At 37.6% G+C, this 17,197-nt stretch overlaps 6 protein-coding genes across 6 annotated transcripts; all 6 read left to right on the forward strand.

The window, feature by feature from the left end:
- Positions 1 to 167: 167 nt before the first annotated feature.
- LOC122995957 (glutamyl-tRNA(Gln) amidotransferase subunit C, mitochondrial-like) lies at positions 168 to 2,693 on the forward strand. The gene is made up of 5 exons (XM_044371424.1): positions 168 to 883; positions 987 to 1,037; positions 1,939 to 2,108; positions 2,224 to 2,327; positions 2,520 to 2,693. Exons 1-5 carry the CDS (start codon positions 704 to 706, stop codon positions 2,579 to 2,581), a joined length of 567 nt encoding a protein of 188 aa, XP_044227359.1. The 5' UTR covers positions 168 to 703; the 3' UTR covers positions 2,582 to 2,693.
- A 445-nt stretch (positions 2,694 to 3,138) lies between these two features.
- LOC122995970 (polyubiquitin-B-like) lies at positions 3,139 to 4,067 on the forward strand. The gene is made up of 2 exons (XM_044371449.1): positions 3,139 to 3,358; positions 3,484 to 4,067. The coding sequence occupies exon 2, from the start codon at positions 3,494 to 3,496 to the stop codon at positions 3,956 to 3,958; it is 465 nt and encodes a 154-aa protein (XP_044227384.1). The 5' UTR covers positions 3,139 to 3,358; positions 3,484 to 3,493; the 3' UTR covers positions 3,959 to 4,067.
- Positions 4,068 to 5,311: 1,244 nt separating this feature from the next.
- On the forward strand, positions 5,312 to 7,738 carry LOC122969828 (glutamyl-tRNA(Gln) amidotransferase subunit C, mitochondrial-like). The gene is made up of 4 exons (XM_044335831.1): positions 5,312 to 5,341; positions 6,644 to 6,813; positions 6,933 to 7,036; positions 7,229 to 7,738. The coding sequence occupies exons 1-4, from the start codon at positions 5,312 to 5,314 to the stop codon at positions 7,288 to 7,290; spliced, it is 366 nt and encodes a 121-aa protein (XP_044191766.1). The 3' UTR covers positions 7,291 to 7,738.
- Positions 7,739 to 8,118: 380 nt separating this feature from the next.
- LOC122995963 (polyubiquitin-like) lies at positions 8,119 to 8,948 on the forward strand. Its single transcript, XM_044371436.1, has 2 exons — positions 8,119 to 8,239; positions 8,365 to 8,948. Exon 2 carries the CDS (start codon positions 8,375 to 8,377, stop codon positions 8,837 to 8,839), a length of 465 nt encoding a protein of 154 aa, XP_044227371.1. The 5' UTR covers positions 8,119 to 8,239; positions 8,365 to 8,374; the 3' UTR covers positions 8,840 to 8,948.
- A 2,391-nt stretch (positions 8,949 to 11,339) lies between these two features.
- LOC122995984 (polyubiquitin-like) lies at positions 11,340 to 12,313 on the forward strand. The gene is made up of 2 exons (XM_044371471.1): positions 11,340 to 11,452; positions 11,554 to 12,313. Exon 2 carries the CDS (start codon positions 11,563 to 11,565, stop codon positions 12,025 to 12,027), a length of 465 nt encoding a protein of 154 aa, XP_044227406.1. The 5' UTR covers positions 11,340 to 11,452; positions 11,554 to 11,562; the 3' UTR covers positions 12,028 to 12,313.
- Positions 12,314 to 15,629: 3,316 nt separating this feature from the next.
- Positions 15,630 to 16,545, forward strand: LOC122995977 (polyubiquitin-like). The gene is made up of 2 exons (XM_044371457.1): positions 15,630 to 15,742; positions 15,843 to 16,545. The coding sequence occupies exon 2, from the start codon at positions 15,853 to 15,855 to the stop codon at positions 16,318 to 16,320; it is 468 nt and encodes a 155-aa protein (XP_044227392.1). The 5' UTR covers positions 15,630 to 15,742; positions 15,843 to 15,852; the 3' UTR covers positions 16,321 to 16,545.
- The last annotated feature ends 652 nt before the right edge of the window (positions 16,546 to 17,197 follow it).

The following is a 17,197-nucleotide window of genomic DNA, read 5'->3' on the forward strand; positions in this document are numbered from 1 at the left end:
TAAATACGTAAGCTAGTTTTGGACCGGAACCGTTTTTAAGATTTTTTTTTTACAATAGTACGCCTGCGCTAACGGCTACAACGGACGAAGAAAATAGTCTTGTGTCGAAGAGTGATTCCCTTTTAAAACAGTGATATTTACCTGTGCGCCCCCCTCTGTGTTTAGGGTTGGGGGTTGAACCTGTAGGTTATGCTGTGGTTAGGCGTAGATATCTGGTTGTATTAACGGTAAAGTTTGGGTAAGGTAAAGCATCTCAAGACGACTGGTTCGGTTCAGGGAAAACAACTTATCGATAGGGAGAAGGGGTTCTCCAGAAAACCCCTCCGGTTTCACAATGTATTTCACAAATGTTCACCTTTACGATGTTTTCCTACAGAAGGGTAGCTTTACTTCTTTAACGAAGAGATATTCTATCACAGTTTAGATACACAGACGCTATAAAATAGTTAAGATACTGTATTTCAACTAAAACGAATCACCATAGCTATGTAGGCGAAGAAGGAAGTAAGAGGAAGGTAATTCTCTTGTTTCCCCTCATCTTGTCTCTCCTGGGCTAGCTACGGCAAGTCGTTAGCTGCAAACGTGAAGCTAGTTACGACATGAGACCCTGATACTGACCTTCGCGATGAGTTTGTGAAAACAGAAGAAAATGTGACACTCTTGTAATACCACTCGGACATAGCTCGCTAAAAGTGTACCGAAAATGTCGGCGTTTAGCTTCACCGCTGGACGCACATGCCGTGGTGTGTCACGGAAGATAATTCAGCCGTCATTTAAAACGTTCACTAAGGATCGATACTTTGTATCAAACGTGTTGAACTTCCACAGAAGAAACATCACTAATGTGACGCGTCTGTTCAGCTCTCAACCACACAACCCTAAGGTAACATACAGGTTGACGTTTATTGTTTGAACTGCAGTCGCTTTAATCAATAGCCTGTGCATAACATTGACTTGTTTGTTGTGTGCGTGCGTGCATCTTCTAGGTACCACAGTTTGCAACATGGGAACCAGTACCAGAGGACCAACTGCCCCAGGTAAAACCATCATAGTACAGATACAGTACGTACTACAGTACCTGCATGGTGTGAGGTAATTCTTCGTGACCTAATGCCTTCAGATGCATGTTACATTTTAGATATTAAGTTGAAAATCAACCCAAGGATAGGTTCACAATTGTTCATGTGTGTTTTAAAACAACAGTCAGGTGTCTATATACACACTGAAAGAGGTTTTCCTCGTTGTAATCATTCCTCCTGTTCATATTGGCTGTTAAAAGATCTCCTTCAAATGTACTTTCAATGTAAGTGATGGAGGCCAAAACCCACAGTGTGTCCACAGTCATTTTGTTCATTATTGTAAAATGCATTTAAAAGTTTATCTGAAGCTTATATGAGGCTTCAGCAGTCTGAGTTAGTCACGTAAAGTGGATATCTGCCACATTTACAGTCTTTTTAGCATCAAATTCCCTCTTAGTGTTTCCCTGTTGAGCTGCAGTGGAAGTATAGTAACAAAAGAGGGACTTTGGCACTAAAAAGATTTTAACGTTGAAAGATATCTACTTGATTTGACTAGTTTGGATGGCAGAAGCTTCATATTAGCTTCAGATAAACTTTAAAATACATTTCTGCACAGAAGAAGGCTTGTAGTCCTTTAAGTGTGACTAATTAAGCAGGTTAATTCTACCTAATATAATAATTCATAATTTTTATGTTACTGAACAGTAGCAGTGACATCAGTATTACACAATTTGCCTCTGGCCTGATTAAACAGATGTTTTTGCACAATGATGTCAACAAAACAAAAGAAAAATACATATAACAAGTAACAACACATCAGTCATGACTACATTAGGTGAATAACAAGTTGTGAATGAATGTCCCTATATAGTTACCTGTCACTATCAAAGTCCTTATCAGTACTGCTTTGATTTTACAGCCTACCCAAATCCCTGCTGACCTGGTGGACAAACTGGAGCGACTGGCCTTGGTTGATTTCCGCACCAAACAGGGACTGGACTGTTTGGAGAAAGCGATAAGATTTGCAGATCAGCTTCATGTCGTTGACACTTCAGGGGTTGAGCCAATGGATTCAGTTCTAGAGGACAGGTATGGTTCAGATGGTTATAAAAAAAAAAACAACAGCTTGTTTATCATTTGAGGAATGAGCAACAACTGCAACTGAATTTTCAACACGTTTATTGTTTCATCCGTGCACATTCAGGGCTTTATACCTGAGGGAAGATGCAGTGAAGGAAGGAGACTGTGCAGAAGAACTGCTGCAGCTCTCCAAAAACACAGTTGAAGAATATTTTGTGGCACCACCAGGTAAGAAACAAACTGAATATATTCATTTTTAAACATTAGTGTTGATTGAAGGATCGTTTGTGTGTTGTATGGAGGGCCGAGAATGTACATGCACATATGTGACTGTGTGTATATTGTGTGTATTGAATGTCTGTTCACTTGCAGGTGTGAGGTAAAAGGGTCTAATGACTTATTTGGTTTTTTTTACCACAGGAAATATTCCACTACCGAAGAGGGAGGAGAGGGCCGCCCTGCTGAAACACTCAGAGTTCTGAGTTTTAGAAATGTGTCGTTGATATTTATAACAATTTTTTTTATTATTTTGGGAAGTTGATGTTTCTTCCGAGAACTACTGTGTGTTATAGATCGGTCAAATCAAATCCAGACCCCATCACTTCACTGCTTATATGTAGCAATCACCTAAAATAACTGGTGTCAGATATGCTGTACTGTAGGTTTCACATGTTCTGAAACAGGAAAAAATAAAGCAGCTGGTAATTGATTTAGATTTTAGTTTTAAGTTTCATTCGACAGCAATGTGTAAAATCCTTTCTCAGTTTCAGTATCATTTTGTCAAAATGATGAGTAAGCAGTATGTCGTGACATGTGAATATTAATTGCAAGGGTGGTGGATTGTTTTGATTTGTGATTTATATTATGATGTGTCCTGTTTTCATTCTAGTGTTGTTTTACTTTAATAAAAAAATAAATAAATAGACATTGAATCTTTTCTCTCATATTCTGTTTTGTTTGTTTCTGCCACACCTGTTTAAGGAAAACTGGATTCTATTTTAGTACAATCATAAATGTGCCTGGGGCGTGTTTAGTAATGATCAAAATATTACAAACATGCATATAGCAGAATAGAAACCGAAAGTAATCAAGGTGGAGAAGGGAAAACGAATCTTCCAGGTGACTGTGCTGATCAGCTGAGGCAGCCTATAAAACCTGCTGTAAGCTGAAACCTGCGGCACATCTGCAGCTCAGCATCTGTTTACCTGTAACTGTCTGAAGACTTCAAGCTTTCCACTGACTCAACAAGTGATAACAAGGTAGGAAGCTCTCTTTATCAATGTTGTGATTAAATAAAATGTGATCATTTTTTGAAAATAGTTTTTTTTGTTTGTTTGTTTTTTTGTTTTTTAGAGAGTGAACTTATTTCAAAATATACTTTCAGGCCACTTATCATGGATATAATCATCACTATGCTGGGTGGGACTTCCCTGAGTCTGAGGGTGAATCCAGCGGACACAGTGGGATCTCTGAAAACACTCATCCAGAGGGAACTGCGATGTGCACCTGAGAGCCAGAAGCTGACCTTTGTCAATGGAAAGAAGATAACTCTCAACGACGACTCCAGGACCATCAGCTCCTACGGTCTGCACCCTGGCTGCCAGGTGTCTCTGCTGGTGACCCAGCCCACTACCATCCAGGTGTTCCTCAAAAAAGACAGCAAGACAACAACCTATGATATTAAACCCGACGAGACTGTCAGCAACTTCAGGCGCAGGGTTGAGAGCAGAGAGAATGTCCAGAACGACCAGTTCAGACTGGTGCATGAGGGCAGAGATATGATGGGTGGTAAACTGGCAGATTACAACGTCAGACAAGATAGCATCATCAACATGACTCTGCGTCTGAGAACGGGCTGAGGACACTTCACTTTGCTGATGTATCAAAAGGTTAATATATATTATATAATTCTGAATGAATGAGGACCAAATAACTTGTTTATTTACTGTTCTTTTTGAAAAACAATGCTTAGCCAATCAGTAATGTATGTGGGTATGTGTGTTAAAACATGTTTTACTGTCTGTGTAGTTTTGTTTTGGCAATACAAGGAAAAAATGTTACAGTTTTAAATGGACAAAAATATTTATGATTACATTAAATGTGAACTGTTAAAAAATAAAATAAAGTCCTGAATGTGAACATGTCTCTCATTCTTTGTCTTTCTAAAGCTCCATGAGTGGATCGTGTTCAACCATAAGTAACAAAACCGACACACATTGCATATTTAAAATGTACATTATTCCAATATTTAAAAATGACTATTTCAATCATATAAGTCAAAGTTTACTATAAACTGCATGTATTATTTTCTGTTATTAAAACATAGTCATGTATCCAGAATATCAAAGCAGCATATTAAAACTCATTGAACAGGTTTTAGGAGTTAATCAGAGGAGATACTGTATGTGAAACTATTGTCCAGATTAGAAACAGGTATACAGTAGTACACTAAACAACCTGGTCGTATTATCTGGGTTCTCTGGTATTCATAAGTACACCAAAGACACTGTGAAGAAATCCTGGAAGGCTTCATTCCTCACTGACGCAAGGTAGACGAACCAAAATAAGACGATCATGTTGTCAAACAGCACTCAGAACTGAAAGCAAAAATAAACGCAGAAATATACCAGAGGTGTCAGTATCTGACTCATGTGTTTGACGACAGCACGCTGGTGAAATGCATACCTGAGCAGGCACAAAGTTGATATTGATGAACTGGGAGGGAGTCCAAACTTTCCAGTTCATCTTCAAAGCAGTTGAATTAGAATTAGTTTATATTTATATTTACATTACATGTGCAATTTTGTACAACATCTTTTGTCCATATAAAAATGTTTCAGGTTAAAATGTTACATGAGTGGCAGTAAATCATATTTAAAGGGACACTCAAAAATCTGTTTACTAGTCATGGGACGTACACAAGTTATAAGAGAAACCAATGGTACAAACTGGGGGCATGGCGTTTGAAAGATATGGACATTAACCAGGCAGGGAGGACATAATGGAAAATGATTTCAAGTTGCATTGTGGGAAGTGTAGGATCCAGAGTTGTTTCAGCCAGATTCATACTACAGCCTTTAAGTCCTGATATTTCTGCTGCAGCAATTTTAACTATTCTTTCTTTAAAAATCCTCCCAAACTATATAGAGGTGCAATATCAAATTGCTGGAGTGCCCCTTTAATTGAGGTGATTAGGGGGCTCAGTGTCTGAGATGACCCACCTTCAGGATGTTCATAACAAAGTAGAAAAGCAGCAGAAAGCCAGGGGCAAAAAAAAGCCGATCCAATAGCAGACGTTTGACTATACAGTATGGGTCTGTGCTGAGCATCCACACCTCCATCAGCTGGTAAAAGTAACGGCTCACCGGTCCTGTAATGAACAACCTGAAATAGACAACAAAGCATCATGTGCAACTGTTTGTACTGAAACTGACTGTATTATACTTCAACTACTGTGACTCCAGTTTGCTGCACTACTAGCTCAACTTGCTCCCAGTATCGAATATTTTACTTTTTTATTCAGTTTATATACAGTATTTCATTCTTATATATTTTATATTTTTTGAACTGTATAGTGTCTCTACTTTTTTATATAGTTTTTATTCTTAATTAGGCATCTATAGGCTTGCTCCAAACGACATTTCATTATACTTGTACAGTGACAATAAAGTTATCTTATCTCATTTCTTATCAAGTATTATATAAACTACCAGAAAAATAAACTTTACTTTCTAAATTTGCTTCCAGCAGCTCATGTGTAGGCAGGATGACATAATGCCTTAAAATCATTGTTAAATTTTCAGATATTTGGTTGAAAGCCTTAAGTGTGACTGCCAATAAATGATGACAACAACACAAGATTCATATTCATATTGGCTGTTAAAAGATCCCCTTTAAATGTACTTTCAATGTAAGTGATGGAGGCCAAAACCCACAGTGTGTCCACAGTCATTTTGTTCATTATTGTAAAATGCATTTAAAAGTTTATCTGAAGCTTATATGAGGCTTCAGCAGTCTGAGTTAGTCATGTCAAGTGGATATCTGCCACATTTACAGTCTTTTTAGCATCAAATTCCCTCTTAGTGTTTCCCTGTTGAGCTGCAGTGGAAGTATAGTAACAAAAGAGGGACTTTGGCACTAAAAAGATTTTAACGTTGAAAGATATCTACTTGATTTGACTAGTTTGGATGGCAGAAGCTTCATATTAGCTTCAGATAAACTTTAAAATACATTTCTGCACAGAAGAAGGCTTGTAGTCCTTTAAGTGTGACTAATTAAGCAGGTTAATTCTACCTAATATAATAATTCATAATTTTTATGTTACTGAACAGTAGCAGTGACATCAGTATTACACAATTTGCCTCTGGCCTGATTAAACAGATGTTTTTGCACAATGATGTCAACAAAACAAAAGAAAAATACATATAACAAGTAACAACACATCAGTCATGACTACATTAGGTGAATACAAGTTGTGAATGAATGTCCCTATATAGTTACCTGTCACTATCAAAGTCCTTATCAGTACTGCTTTGATTTTACAGCCTACCCAAATCCCTGCTGACCTGGTGGACAAACTGGAGCAACTGGCCTTGGTTGATTTCCGCACCAAACAGGGACTGGACTGTTTGGAGAAAGCGATAAGATTTGCAGATCAGCTTCATGTCGTTGACACTTCAGGGTTTGAGCCAATGGATTCAGTTCTAGAGGACAGGTATGGTTCAGATGGTTATAAAAAAAAAAAAAAAAAACAGCTTGTTTATCATTTGAGGAATGAGCAACAACTGCAGCTGAATTTTCAACACGTTTATTGTTTCATCCGTGCACATTCAGGGCTTTATACCTGAGGGAAGATGCAGTGAAGGAAGGAGACTGTGCAGAAGAACTGCTGCAGCTCTCCAAAAACACAGTTGAAGAATATTTTGTGGCACCACCAGGTAAGAAACAAACTGAATATATTCATTTTTAAACATTAGTGTTGATTGAAGGATCGGTTGTGTGTTGTATGGAGGGCCGAGAATGTACATGCACATATGTGACTGTGTGTATATTGTGTGTATTGAATGTCTGTTCACTTGCAGGTGTGAGGTAAAAGGGTCTAATGACTTATTTGGTTTTTTTTACCACAGGAAATATTCCACTACCGAAGAGGGAGGAGAGGGCCGCCCTGCTGAAACACTCAGAGTTCTGAGTTTTAGAAATATGTCGTTGATATTTATAACAATTTTTTTTATTATTTTGGGAAGTTGATGTTTCTTCCGAGAACTACTGTATGTTATAGATCGGTCAAATCAAATCCAGACCCCATCACTTCACTGCTTATCTGCAGCAATCACCTAAAATAATAAATAATATGCTGTACTGTAGGTTTCACATGTTGTGAAACAGGAAAAAATAAAGCAGCTGGTAATTGATTTAGATTTTACTTTTCAGTTTCATTTGACAACAATGTGTAAAATCCTTTCTCAGTTTCAGTATCATTTTGTCAAAATGATGAGTGAGCAGTATGTCGTGATGTGAATATTAATTGCAAGGGTGGTGGATTGTTCTGATTTGTGATTTATATTATGATGTGTCCTGTTTTCATTCTAGTGTTGTTTTACTTTAATAAAAAATAAATAAATAAACATTGAATCTTTTCTCTCATATTCTGTTTTGTTTCCATACCACCATGTTTAAAAATCAGCCATAATCTAGCTTAAAAATTAGACTGTGACATGTTTTTCAGCCACAGTTCATTTTATGGTGGACACTCCTGATTTATCCTTACACAATGATCACATCATCTAAAAATCCCCTATAAATATGTAATTACCTGTGATTCATACCTACACCTATGTATTCTCCGCCACACCTGTTTAGGAAAACTGGATTCTAATTTAGTACAATCATAAATGTGCCTGGGGCGTGTTTAGTAATGATCAAAACATTACAAACACACATATAGCAGAATAGAAACCGAAAGTAATCAAGGTGGAGAAGGGAAAACGAATCTTCCAGGTGACTGTGCTGATCAGCTGAGGCAGCCTATAAAACCTGCTGTAAGCTGAAACCTGCGGCACACCTGCAGCTCAGCATCTGTTTACCTGTAACTGTCTGAAGACTTCAAGCTTTCCACTGACTCAACAAGTGATAACAAGGTAGGAAGCTCTCTTTATCAATGTTGTGATTAAATAAACTGTGATCATTTTTTGAAAATAGTTTTTTTTGTTTGTTTGTTTTTTTGTTTTTTAGAGAGTGAACTTATTTCAAAATATACTTTCAGGCCACTTATCATGGATATAATCATCACTATGCTGGGTGGGACTTCCCTGAATCTGAGGGTGAATCCAGCGGACACAGTGGGATCTCTGAAAACACTCATCCAGAGGGAACTGCAATGTGCACCTGAGAGCCAGAAGCTGACCTTTGTCAATGGAAAGAAGATAACTCTCGACGACGACTCCAGGACTATCAGCTCCTACGGTCTGCACCCTGGCTGCCAGGTGTCTCTGCTGGTGACCCAGCCCGCGATCATCCAGGTGTCCCTCAGAAATGACAGCAAGACAACAACCTATGACATCAAACCCGACGAGACTGTCAGCAACTTCAGGCGCAGGGTCGAGAGCAGAGAGAAGGTCCAGAACGACCAGTTCAGACTGGTGCATGAGGGCAGAGATATGATGGGTGGTAAACTGGCAGACTACAACGTCAGACAAGATAGCACCATCGACATGACTCTGCGTCTGAGATGGGGCTGAGGACACTTCACTTTGCTGATGTATCAAAGGGTTAATATATATTATATAATTCTGAATGAATGAGGACCAAATAACTTGTTTATTTACTGTTCTTTTAGAAAAACAATGCTTAGCCAATCAGTAATGTATGTGGGTATGTGTGTTAAAACATGTTTTACTGTCTGTGTAGTTTTGTTTTGGCAATACAAGGAAAAAATGTTACAGTTTTAAATGGACAAAAATATTTATGATTACATTAAATGTGAACTGTTAAAAAATAAAATAAAGTCCTGAATGTGAACATGTCTCTCATTTTTTGTCTTTCTAAAGCTCCATGAGTGGATCGTGTTCAACCATAAGTAACAAAACCGACACACATTGCATATTTAAAATGTACATTATTCCAATATTTAAAAATGACTATTTCAATCATATAAGTCAAAGTTTACTATAAACTGCATGTATTATTTTCTGTTATTAAAACATAGTCATGTATCCAGAATATCAAAGCAGCATATTAAAAACTCATTGAACGGGTTTTAGGAGTTAATCAGAGGAGATACTGTATGTGAAACTATTGTCCAGATTAGAAACAGGTATACAGTAGTACACTAAACAACCTGGTCGTATTATCTGGGTTCTCTGGTATTCATAAGTACACCAAAGACACTGTGAAGAAATCCTGGAAGGCTTCATTCCTCACTGACGCAAGGTAGACGAACCAGAATAAGACGATCATGTTGTCAAACAGCACTCAGAACTGAAAGCAAAAATAAACGCAGAAACATACCAGAGGTGTCAGTATCTGACTCATGTGTTTGACGACAGCACGCTGGTGAAATGCATACCTGAGCAGGCACAAAGTTGATATTGATGAACTGGGAGGGAGTCCAAACTTTCCAGTTCATCTTCAAAGCAGTTGAATTAGAATGAGTTTATATTTATGTTTACATTACATGTGCAATTTTGTACAACATCTTTTGTCCATATAAAAATGTTTCAGGTTAAAACATTACATGAGTGGCAGTAAATCATATTTAAAGGGACACTCAAAAATCTGTTTACTAGTCATGGGAAGTACACAAGTTATAAGAGAAATCAATGGTACAAACTGGGGGCATGGCGTTTGAAAGATATGGACATTAACCAGGCAGGGAGGACATAATGGAAAATGATTTCAAGTTGCATTGTGGGAAGTGTAGGATCCAGAGTTGTTTCAGCCAGATTCATACTACAGCCTTTAAGTCCTGATATTTCTGCTGCAGCAATTTTAACTATTCTTTCTTTAAAAATCCTCCCAAACTATATAGAGGTGCTATATCAAATTGCTGGAGTGCCCCTTTAATTGAGGTGATTAGGGGGCTCAGTGTCTGAGATGACCCACCTCCAGGATGTTCATAAGCCGATCCAATAGCAGACGTTTGACTATACAGTATGGGTCTGTGCTGAGCATCCACACCTCCATCAGCTGGTAAAAGTAACGGCTCACCAGTCCTGTAATGAACAACCTGAAATAGACAACAAAGCATCATGTGCAACTGTTTGTACTGAAACTGACTGTATTATACTTCAACTACTGTGACTCCAGTTTGATGCACTACTAGCTCAACTTGCTCCCAGTATCGGATATTTTACTTTTTTATTCAGTTTATTTACAGTATTTCATTCTTATATATTTTATATTTTTTGAACTGTATAGTGTCTCTACTTTTTTATATAGTTTTTATTCTTAATTAGGCATCTATAGGCTTGCTCCAAACGACATTTCATTATACTTGTACAGTGACAATAAAGTTATCTTATCTCTTATCTTATCAAGTATTATATAAACTACCAGAAAAATAAACTTTACTTTCTAAATTTGCTGCCAGCAGCTCATGTGTAGGCGGGATGACATAATGCCTTAAAATTCATGTTAAATTTTCAAATATTTGGTTGCAAGCCTTAAGTGTGACTGCCAATAAATGATGACAACAACACAAGATGGCACATTAACAGCAGAGATTACCAAAGGTCAAACGTCAAATAAGAGGCATGTTGGTGTCAGGTGATTAGAAGTTATACATGGATGTGATGATTTTACTCATTGTTACAGTTCTTGTTGTATAAAGACAATAATTTAATACAGGGGGCAGCAAGTAGTTCTTAAAGTCCTGGTTAGAGAATAATGTCACTCGTCAGAGGACTCAGTTAGTTTATGATGACAAAGCCTGACGCCCCCTGCAGGGCCTAATACTTCAAAACATCATTTAACATGAATGCTGCATGTCCAGACATGTTCACCCAGCCTGTGTCACATCATTTTATACAGTCTATGGTCACATCTCTTCTTGTGTATATTGTCAACAACTCTGATGAACACAAGTGAGGCATTATAAGGTTTGCTTGAGGCAAAGTTTCATAGTAATGATCAAAACATTGCATCACTCCAGCAGAGTCATGTTTGGAGAATAGAAACCGAAAGTAAATAAAAGAAGGAGAAACGAATCTTAAACAACGGTGACGTCACTGCTGAGGGAGCCTATAAAACCTGCTGTGAGCTGAAACGTGCAGCACATCTACAGCTGAGCATCTGTTTATTTGCACCGTCTGAAGACTTAAAAGTTTTTCACCGACTCGAGAAGTGATCACAAGGTAGGAAGCTCGCTTTATTAATGTTGTGATTAAATAAACTGAAATAACTCATTGAACACAGTTGTATAGAGAGTGAACTTATTTTAAAAATCTATTTTCAGGCCACTATCATGGATATAAGAATAACTATGCTGAACGGGACTTCCCTGAACCTGAGCGTGCATCCGGACTCTACGGTGGGATCTCTGAAAACACTCATCCATCAGAAACTGGGATTTGCACTTGAGAGCCAGAAGCTGACCTTCGTCAACGGGCAGATGACGACTCTCAGCGACGACTCCAAGACCATCCGCTCCTACGGTCTGCTCTCTGGCTGCCAGGTGTCTCTGCTGGTGACCCAGCCGGCTCCCATCCAGGTGTTCCTCAGAAAAGACGGGGCGACAAAAACCTATGAAATTAAACCCGACGAGACTGTCAGCAACTTCAGGCGCAGGGTCGAGAGCAGAGAGAAGGTCCAGAACGACCAGTTCAGACTGGTGCATGAGGGCAGAGATATGATGAATGGTAAACTGGCAGACTACAACGTCAGACAACATAGCACCATCGACATGACTCTGCGTCTGAGAGGGGGCTGAGGACACTTCACTTTGCTGATGTATGAGAGGGTTAATATATATTATTTAATTCTGAGTGAATGAGGACCAAATAACTTGTTTATTTACTGTTATTGTTACTTTTGAAAAAACAATGCTTAGTCGATCAATAAGATGTATGTGTTAAAAAACATGTTTTACTGTCTGTGTAGTTTTGTTTTGGCAATACAAGGAGCAATTTTTACCGTTTTAAATGGACAATAACAACATGGTTTGATTATGTTAACTGAGAACTGTTAAAAAAAATAAATAAATCCCCAAATGTGAACACATCTCTTTACATTTCCTGTGTCTTGATAAAGCTACATGAGTGAAGCTGCATCCTGTTCACAACCACAAGATGTTATAAAACTGGCATACATTGCATTTTTAAAATTTACATTATTCCAATATTTAAAAGTGACTATCTCAATCATATCATTGAAAGTTTACTATAAACTGCATTTATTATTTTCTTTTATTAAGGACGCATCTCAAGAATATCAAAGCAGCATATTAAAAACTCATTGAACGGGTTTTAGGAGTTAATCAGAGGAGATACTGTATGTGAAACTATTGTCCAGATTAGAAACAGGTATACAGTAGTACACTAAACAACCTGGTTGTATTATCTGGGTTCTCTGGTATTCATAAGTACACCAAAGACACTGTAAAGAAATCCCGAAAGGCTTCATGCCTCACTGATGCAAGGTAGACGAACCAAAATAAGACGACCATGTTGTCAAACAGCACTCAGAACAGACAAACACACACCTAAACTACAGACAAATGAAAATTACAAGTGGTTTCATTAAAGCTTTCAGGTTAAAATATTACATAAGTGGCAGTAAATCTTTTTTAAAGGGACACTCCATCAATTTTACATCAAATTCAGCCTACTAGTCATGGTGAGTGCACTGTTTATAACTGAAAACCAGTGGTACAGACTGATGAAATGGGCATTTACTAGGCAGGGAGGGTCTAATGGAAGATGATATTAAGTTGCATTGTGGGAAGTGTAGGATCCAGAGTTGTTTCAGCCTGATTCATATTATGGGCTTAAAGTCCTGATATTTCTTCTGCAGCAATTTTGACTATTCTCTCTTTAAAAATCTCACCCACATGGGCATCCACACCTCCATCAGCTGGTAAAAGTAACAGCTCACTGGTCCAGTAATGAACAACCTGAAATAGACAACAAGCTATAATATAAACCACCAAAAACCCCCCAAACTTTAGTTTCTAAATTTGCTGCCAGCAGCTCATGTGTGGGCAGGAGGACCTAATGCCTTAAAATTCATATTAAATTTTATATATTTAGTTGAAAGCCTTAAGTACCAATAAATGATGACAACAACACAAAATGGCTTATTAACGGCAGAGATTACAAAAGGTCAAAGGTCAAATAAGAGGCATGTCAGTCTCACCAGCCACAGTTTTGTTTGCAAAGGTAAGGTTAATAGATCCTTATCTCTTATTTATGTTCTTACCACAGGAAATATTCAAATATCTAAGAGAGAGGAGAACGCTGCCTTGCTAAAACAAACAGAAGATCCTGAAGTTTGTTCTTGATATTTATGACTAATCTTACATTTTGAAAGTTGATATGACCTCCAAGAACTACAGTATGTGTCAGATCTGTCAGCTGAAGCCCAGATTGTCACTTTCCTGCTTATGTGCAGCTCAAAAGAACTGGAGAAAAGTTTTGTCAAGTAAATGTTTTACATATTCAAAGGAGAATAAAAAGCTGCTGGTTGTGTATTTAAATTTTGTTTTTCAGTTTCATCTGACAGCTGAGTTTAAAATCTCTCTGTAGTTTCAGTCTTGATTTTTTAAAAATGGTGAGTGAGTAGTTGTGTCGTGAATATTCAGAGCAATGCAAGAACCTTGTTTTGATTTAAATTGTAATCTACATGTGTCCAATTTTCATTCTAGTAATGTTCAACTGTAATAAATAAAATCTTTTCTGTCTCTTTCTGTTTTGTTTCCCTCACAAACATTTCAAAAATCATACAAGTGGCTAAAAATAGACTGTGACGTGTTTATCAGTCAGTTTGTCTGATGATCAGTTAGAACTGGACAATCCTGATTTATGCTCACATAATCAATCCGTCCAAAGGTCTCCTACAAATATGCCATTGCTTATAAACCAAACAGCTGTTTCTGCTCACGAGCTCACTTTGGGTGAAGGTAGGTTTCAGAGACAGTAAAAAGGTTCTTTAAGTCCTGGTTAGAGAATGATGTCACTTGTCAGAGGACTCAGTTAGTTTATGATGACACAGCCTGACGCCCCCTGCAGGGCCTAATAGTTCAAAACAACATTTAACATGAATTCTGCGTGTTCAGACATGTTCACCCAGCCTGTGTTACATCATTTTATACAGTCTATGGTCACATCTCTTCTTGTGTATATTTTCAACAACAAAGTTTTGTCAAGTAAATGTTTTACACATTCAAGGGAGAATAAAAAGCTGCTGGTTGTGTATTTAAATTTTGTTTTTCAGTTTCATCTGACGGCTGAGTTTAAAATCTCTCTGTAGTTTCAGTCTTGATTTTAAGAAAATGGTGAGTGAGTAGTTGTGTGTGAATATTCAGAGCAATGCAAGAACCTTGTTTTGATTTAAATTATAATCTATATGTGTCCTATTTTCATTCTAGTAATGTTCAACTGTAATAAATAAAATATTTTCTGTCTCTTTCTGTTTTGTTTCCATCACAAACATTTCTAAAATCATATAAGTGACTAAAAATAGACTGTGACGTGTTTATTAGTCACAATTCATCTGATGATATACGCTTACATAATCAATCCATCCAAAGGTCTCCTACAAATATGCCATTGCTTATAAACCAAACAGTTGTTTCTGTTCTGCCTCACCTCTGTTTACTTTGGGTGAAGGTTGGTTTCAAAGACAGTAAAAAGGTGCATTAAGTTTGGGTAAGAGAATGATGTCACCTATCAGAGGGCCCATTTAGTTTATGATGACACAGCCTGACATTTAGTTTATTGTCATTTTCTTGTGTATTTGTGTATACACACAAAAAAAAACAAACAAAATGCCGTTCCTCCAAGCCCACAGCAGTGCAACAACAGACAGGCTAAAGATATACTGTATATCTAAAAAAAAAAAAAAAAAATCCCTTTAAAAAATGATAAAAACATATAAATCCAAAGAGAAAAAAACAAAACAAAAACCAAAAAAAGAAGAAAGAAAGAAAGAAAGAAAGAGCAGTTGGCCGCACAGTGCATTAAAATGCACTTAGAGAGAAAAGTACATTTCTCATTTCTCAGCTCTTGCATGTCAACGAGTGATCAGCACTGATGTGGGACTTATATAATTCATTTTGCTGTCGCTAACCGTAAACATGAATACTGCGTGTCCATAGATATGCTCATCAAACCTGTATCACATCTCCTCATATTGTCAACAACTCTGATGAACACAAGTGAGGTATTATAAGGTTTGCTTGAGGCAAAGTTGCATAGTAATGATCAAAACATTGCAACCATTCCGGCAGAGTCATGTTTGAAGAATAGAAACAGAAAGTAAATAAAAGAAGGGAAAACGAATCTTAAACAACGGTGACGTCACTGCTGAGGGAGCCTATAAAACCTGCTGTGAGCTGAACCTTGCAGCACATCTACAGCTGAGCATCTGTTTATTTGCACCGTCTGAAGACTTAAAAGTTTTTCACCGACTCGAGAAGTGATCACAAGGTAGGAAGCTCGCTTTATTAATGTTGTGATTAAATAAACTGAAATAACTAATTGAACACAGTTGTATAGAGAGTGAACTTATTTAAAAATGTATTTTCAGGCCACTTATCATGGATATAAGAATAACTATGCTGAACGGGGCTTCCCTGAACCTGAACGTGCATCCGGACTCTACGGTGGGATCTCTGAAAACACTCATCCATCAGAAACTGGGATTTGCACCTCAGAGCCAGAAGCTGACCTTCGTCAACGGGCAGATAATAACTCTCAGCGACGACTCCAGGACCATCCGCTCCTACGGTCTGCTCTCTGGCTGCCAGGTGTCTCTGCTGGTGACCGAGCCCGCTACCATCCAGGTGTTCCTCAGAAACGAAAAGGGGACGGTGAGCACCTATGACATCAAACCCGACGAGACTGTGAAGAACTTCAAGCTCAAGGTCGAGAGTAGAGAGGGGGTTCCGGCGGACCAGCAGAGGCTCATTCACCAAGGAAGAGAGATGTCGACCGGGAGGCTGGCGGACTACAACGTCATAGAACATAGTACCATCAACATGACTCTGCGTCTGAGAGGAGGCTGAGGACACTTTCACTCTGCCGGTATCAGAAGATTAATATAGATTCTTATATTTAATATAAATGACGAGCAAATATTTAAAATTAACTATTTTTTTATTGTTTTTTCAAAAATTCTATACATTCCTCAATGTGTCTCATTCCTGCTTCTGTTTTGGCTTCATAATTTATGTTATTTTTTTGTATTAATCATGTTAACTGCTTAAATAAAGTCATCTCTGTAAAATTCACAGGTGTCTTTCTATTTATTGTACACAGTATTGGAAAGTAGCTGAGTGTAGCAAAAACTCTTGAGTGTAGCTAAAGTTTGTTAAATTGACATTAGTGTTGTTTCTGCTTTACATTACAGTAATGTTAATGTAGCTGATAGTTTGGATAACTTGACTGCTGATGTATTCCTACTGTGTGTCGTTTGTCCACAATTACTATAATTAACACCATACAAGTGAAAGTTCTGCTTCATGCTCTGTAAGACTTTTAAACGGAAGAACTTTTTATATTTCCAGAGTGAGTGAAGGAATCAGGAGAGAGGAGACAAAAGTGAGGAAGAGTTGCAGGATGTGATGGTGTTGAAAGAAAAACTAGTAGAAAGTAAAGAAAGATGAATTTCTGTTCTGTATATATTTTTAAAAGCACAATCTGTTATCCAAGTCAAAGATCAAGATTAAAATCTGCTATAAATGGACTTACGGATATTATATTACAGACACTAACACTACGCAACAACTCTAATAACATGATGTTTTCTCAAGCTGTTATATGGTTGTTGACCTCAGTATCTGTTGTAAACACAGCACTAAAACTGACAGATAGTTTCAGTTATTAGGAAACATAAAATGCTGATTTATCTTTAAGTCAAACTGTTGTCTTGATTTGGCTTTA

This window comes from Thunnus albacares, chromosome 2, assembly GCF_914725855.1.
Source record: "Thunnus albacares chromosome 2, fThuAlb1.1, whole genome shotgun sequence".
NCBI lineage: Eukaryota > Metazoa > Chordata > Actinopteri > Scombriformes > Scombridae > Thunnus > Thunnus albacares.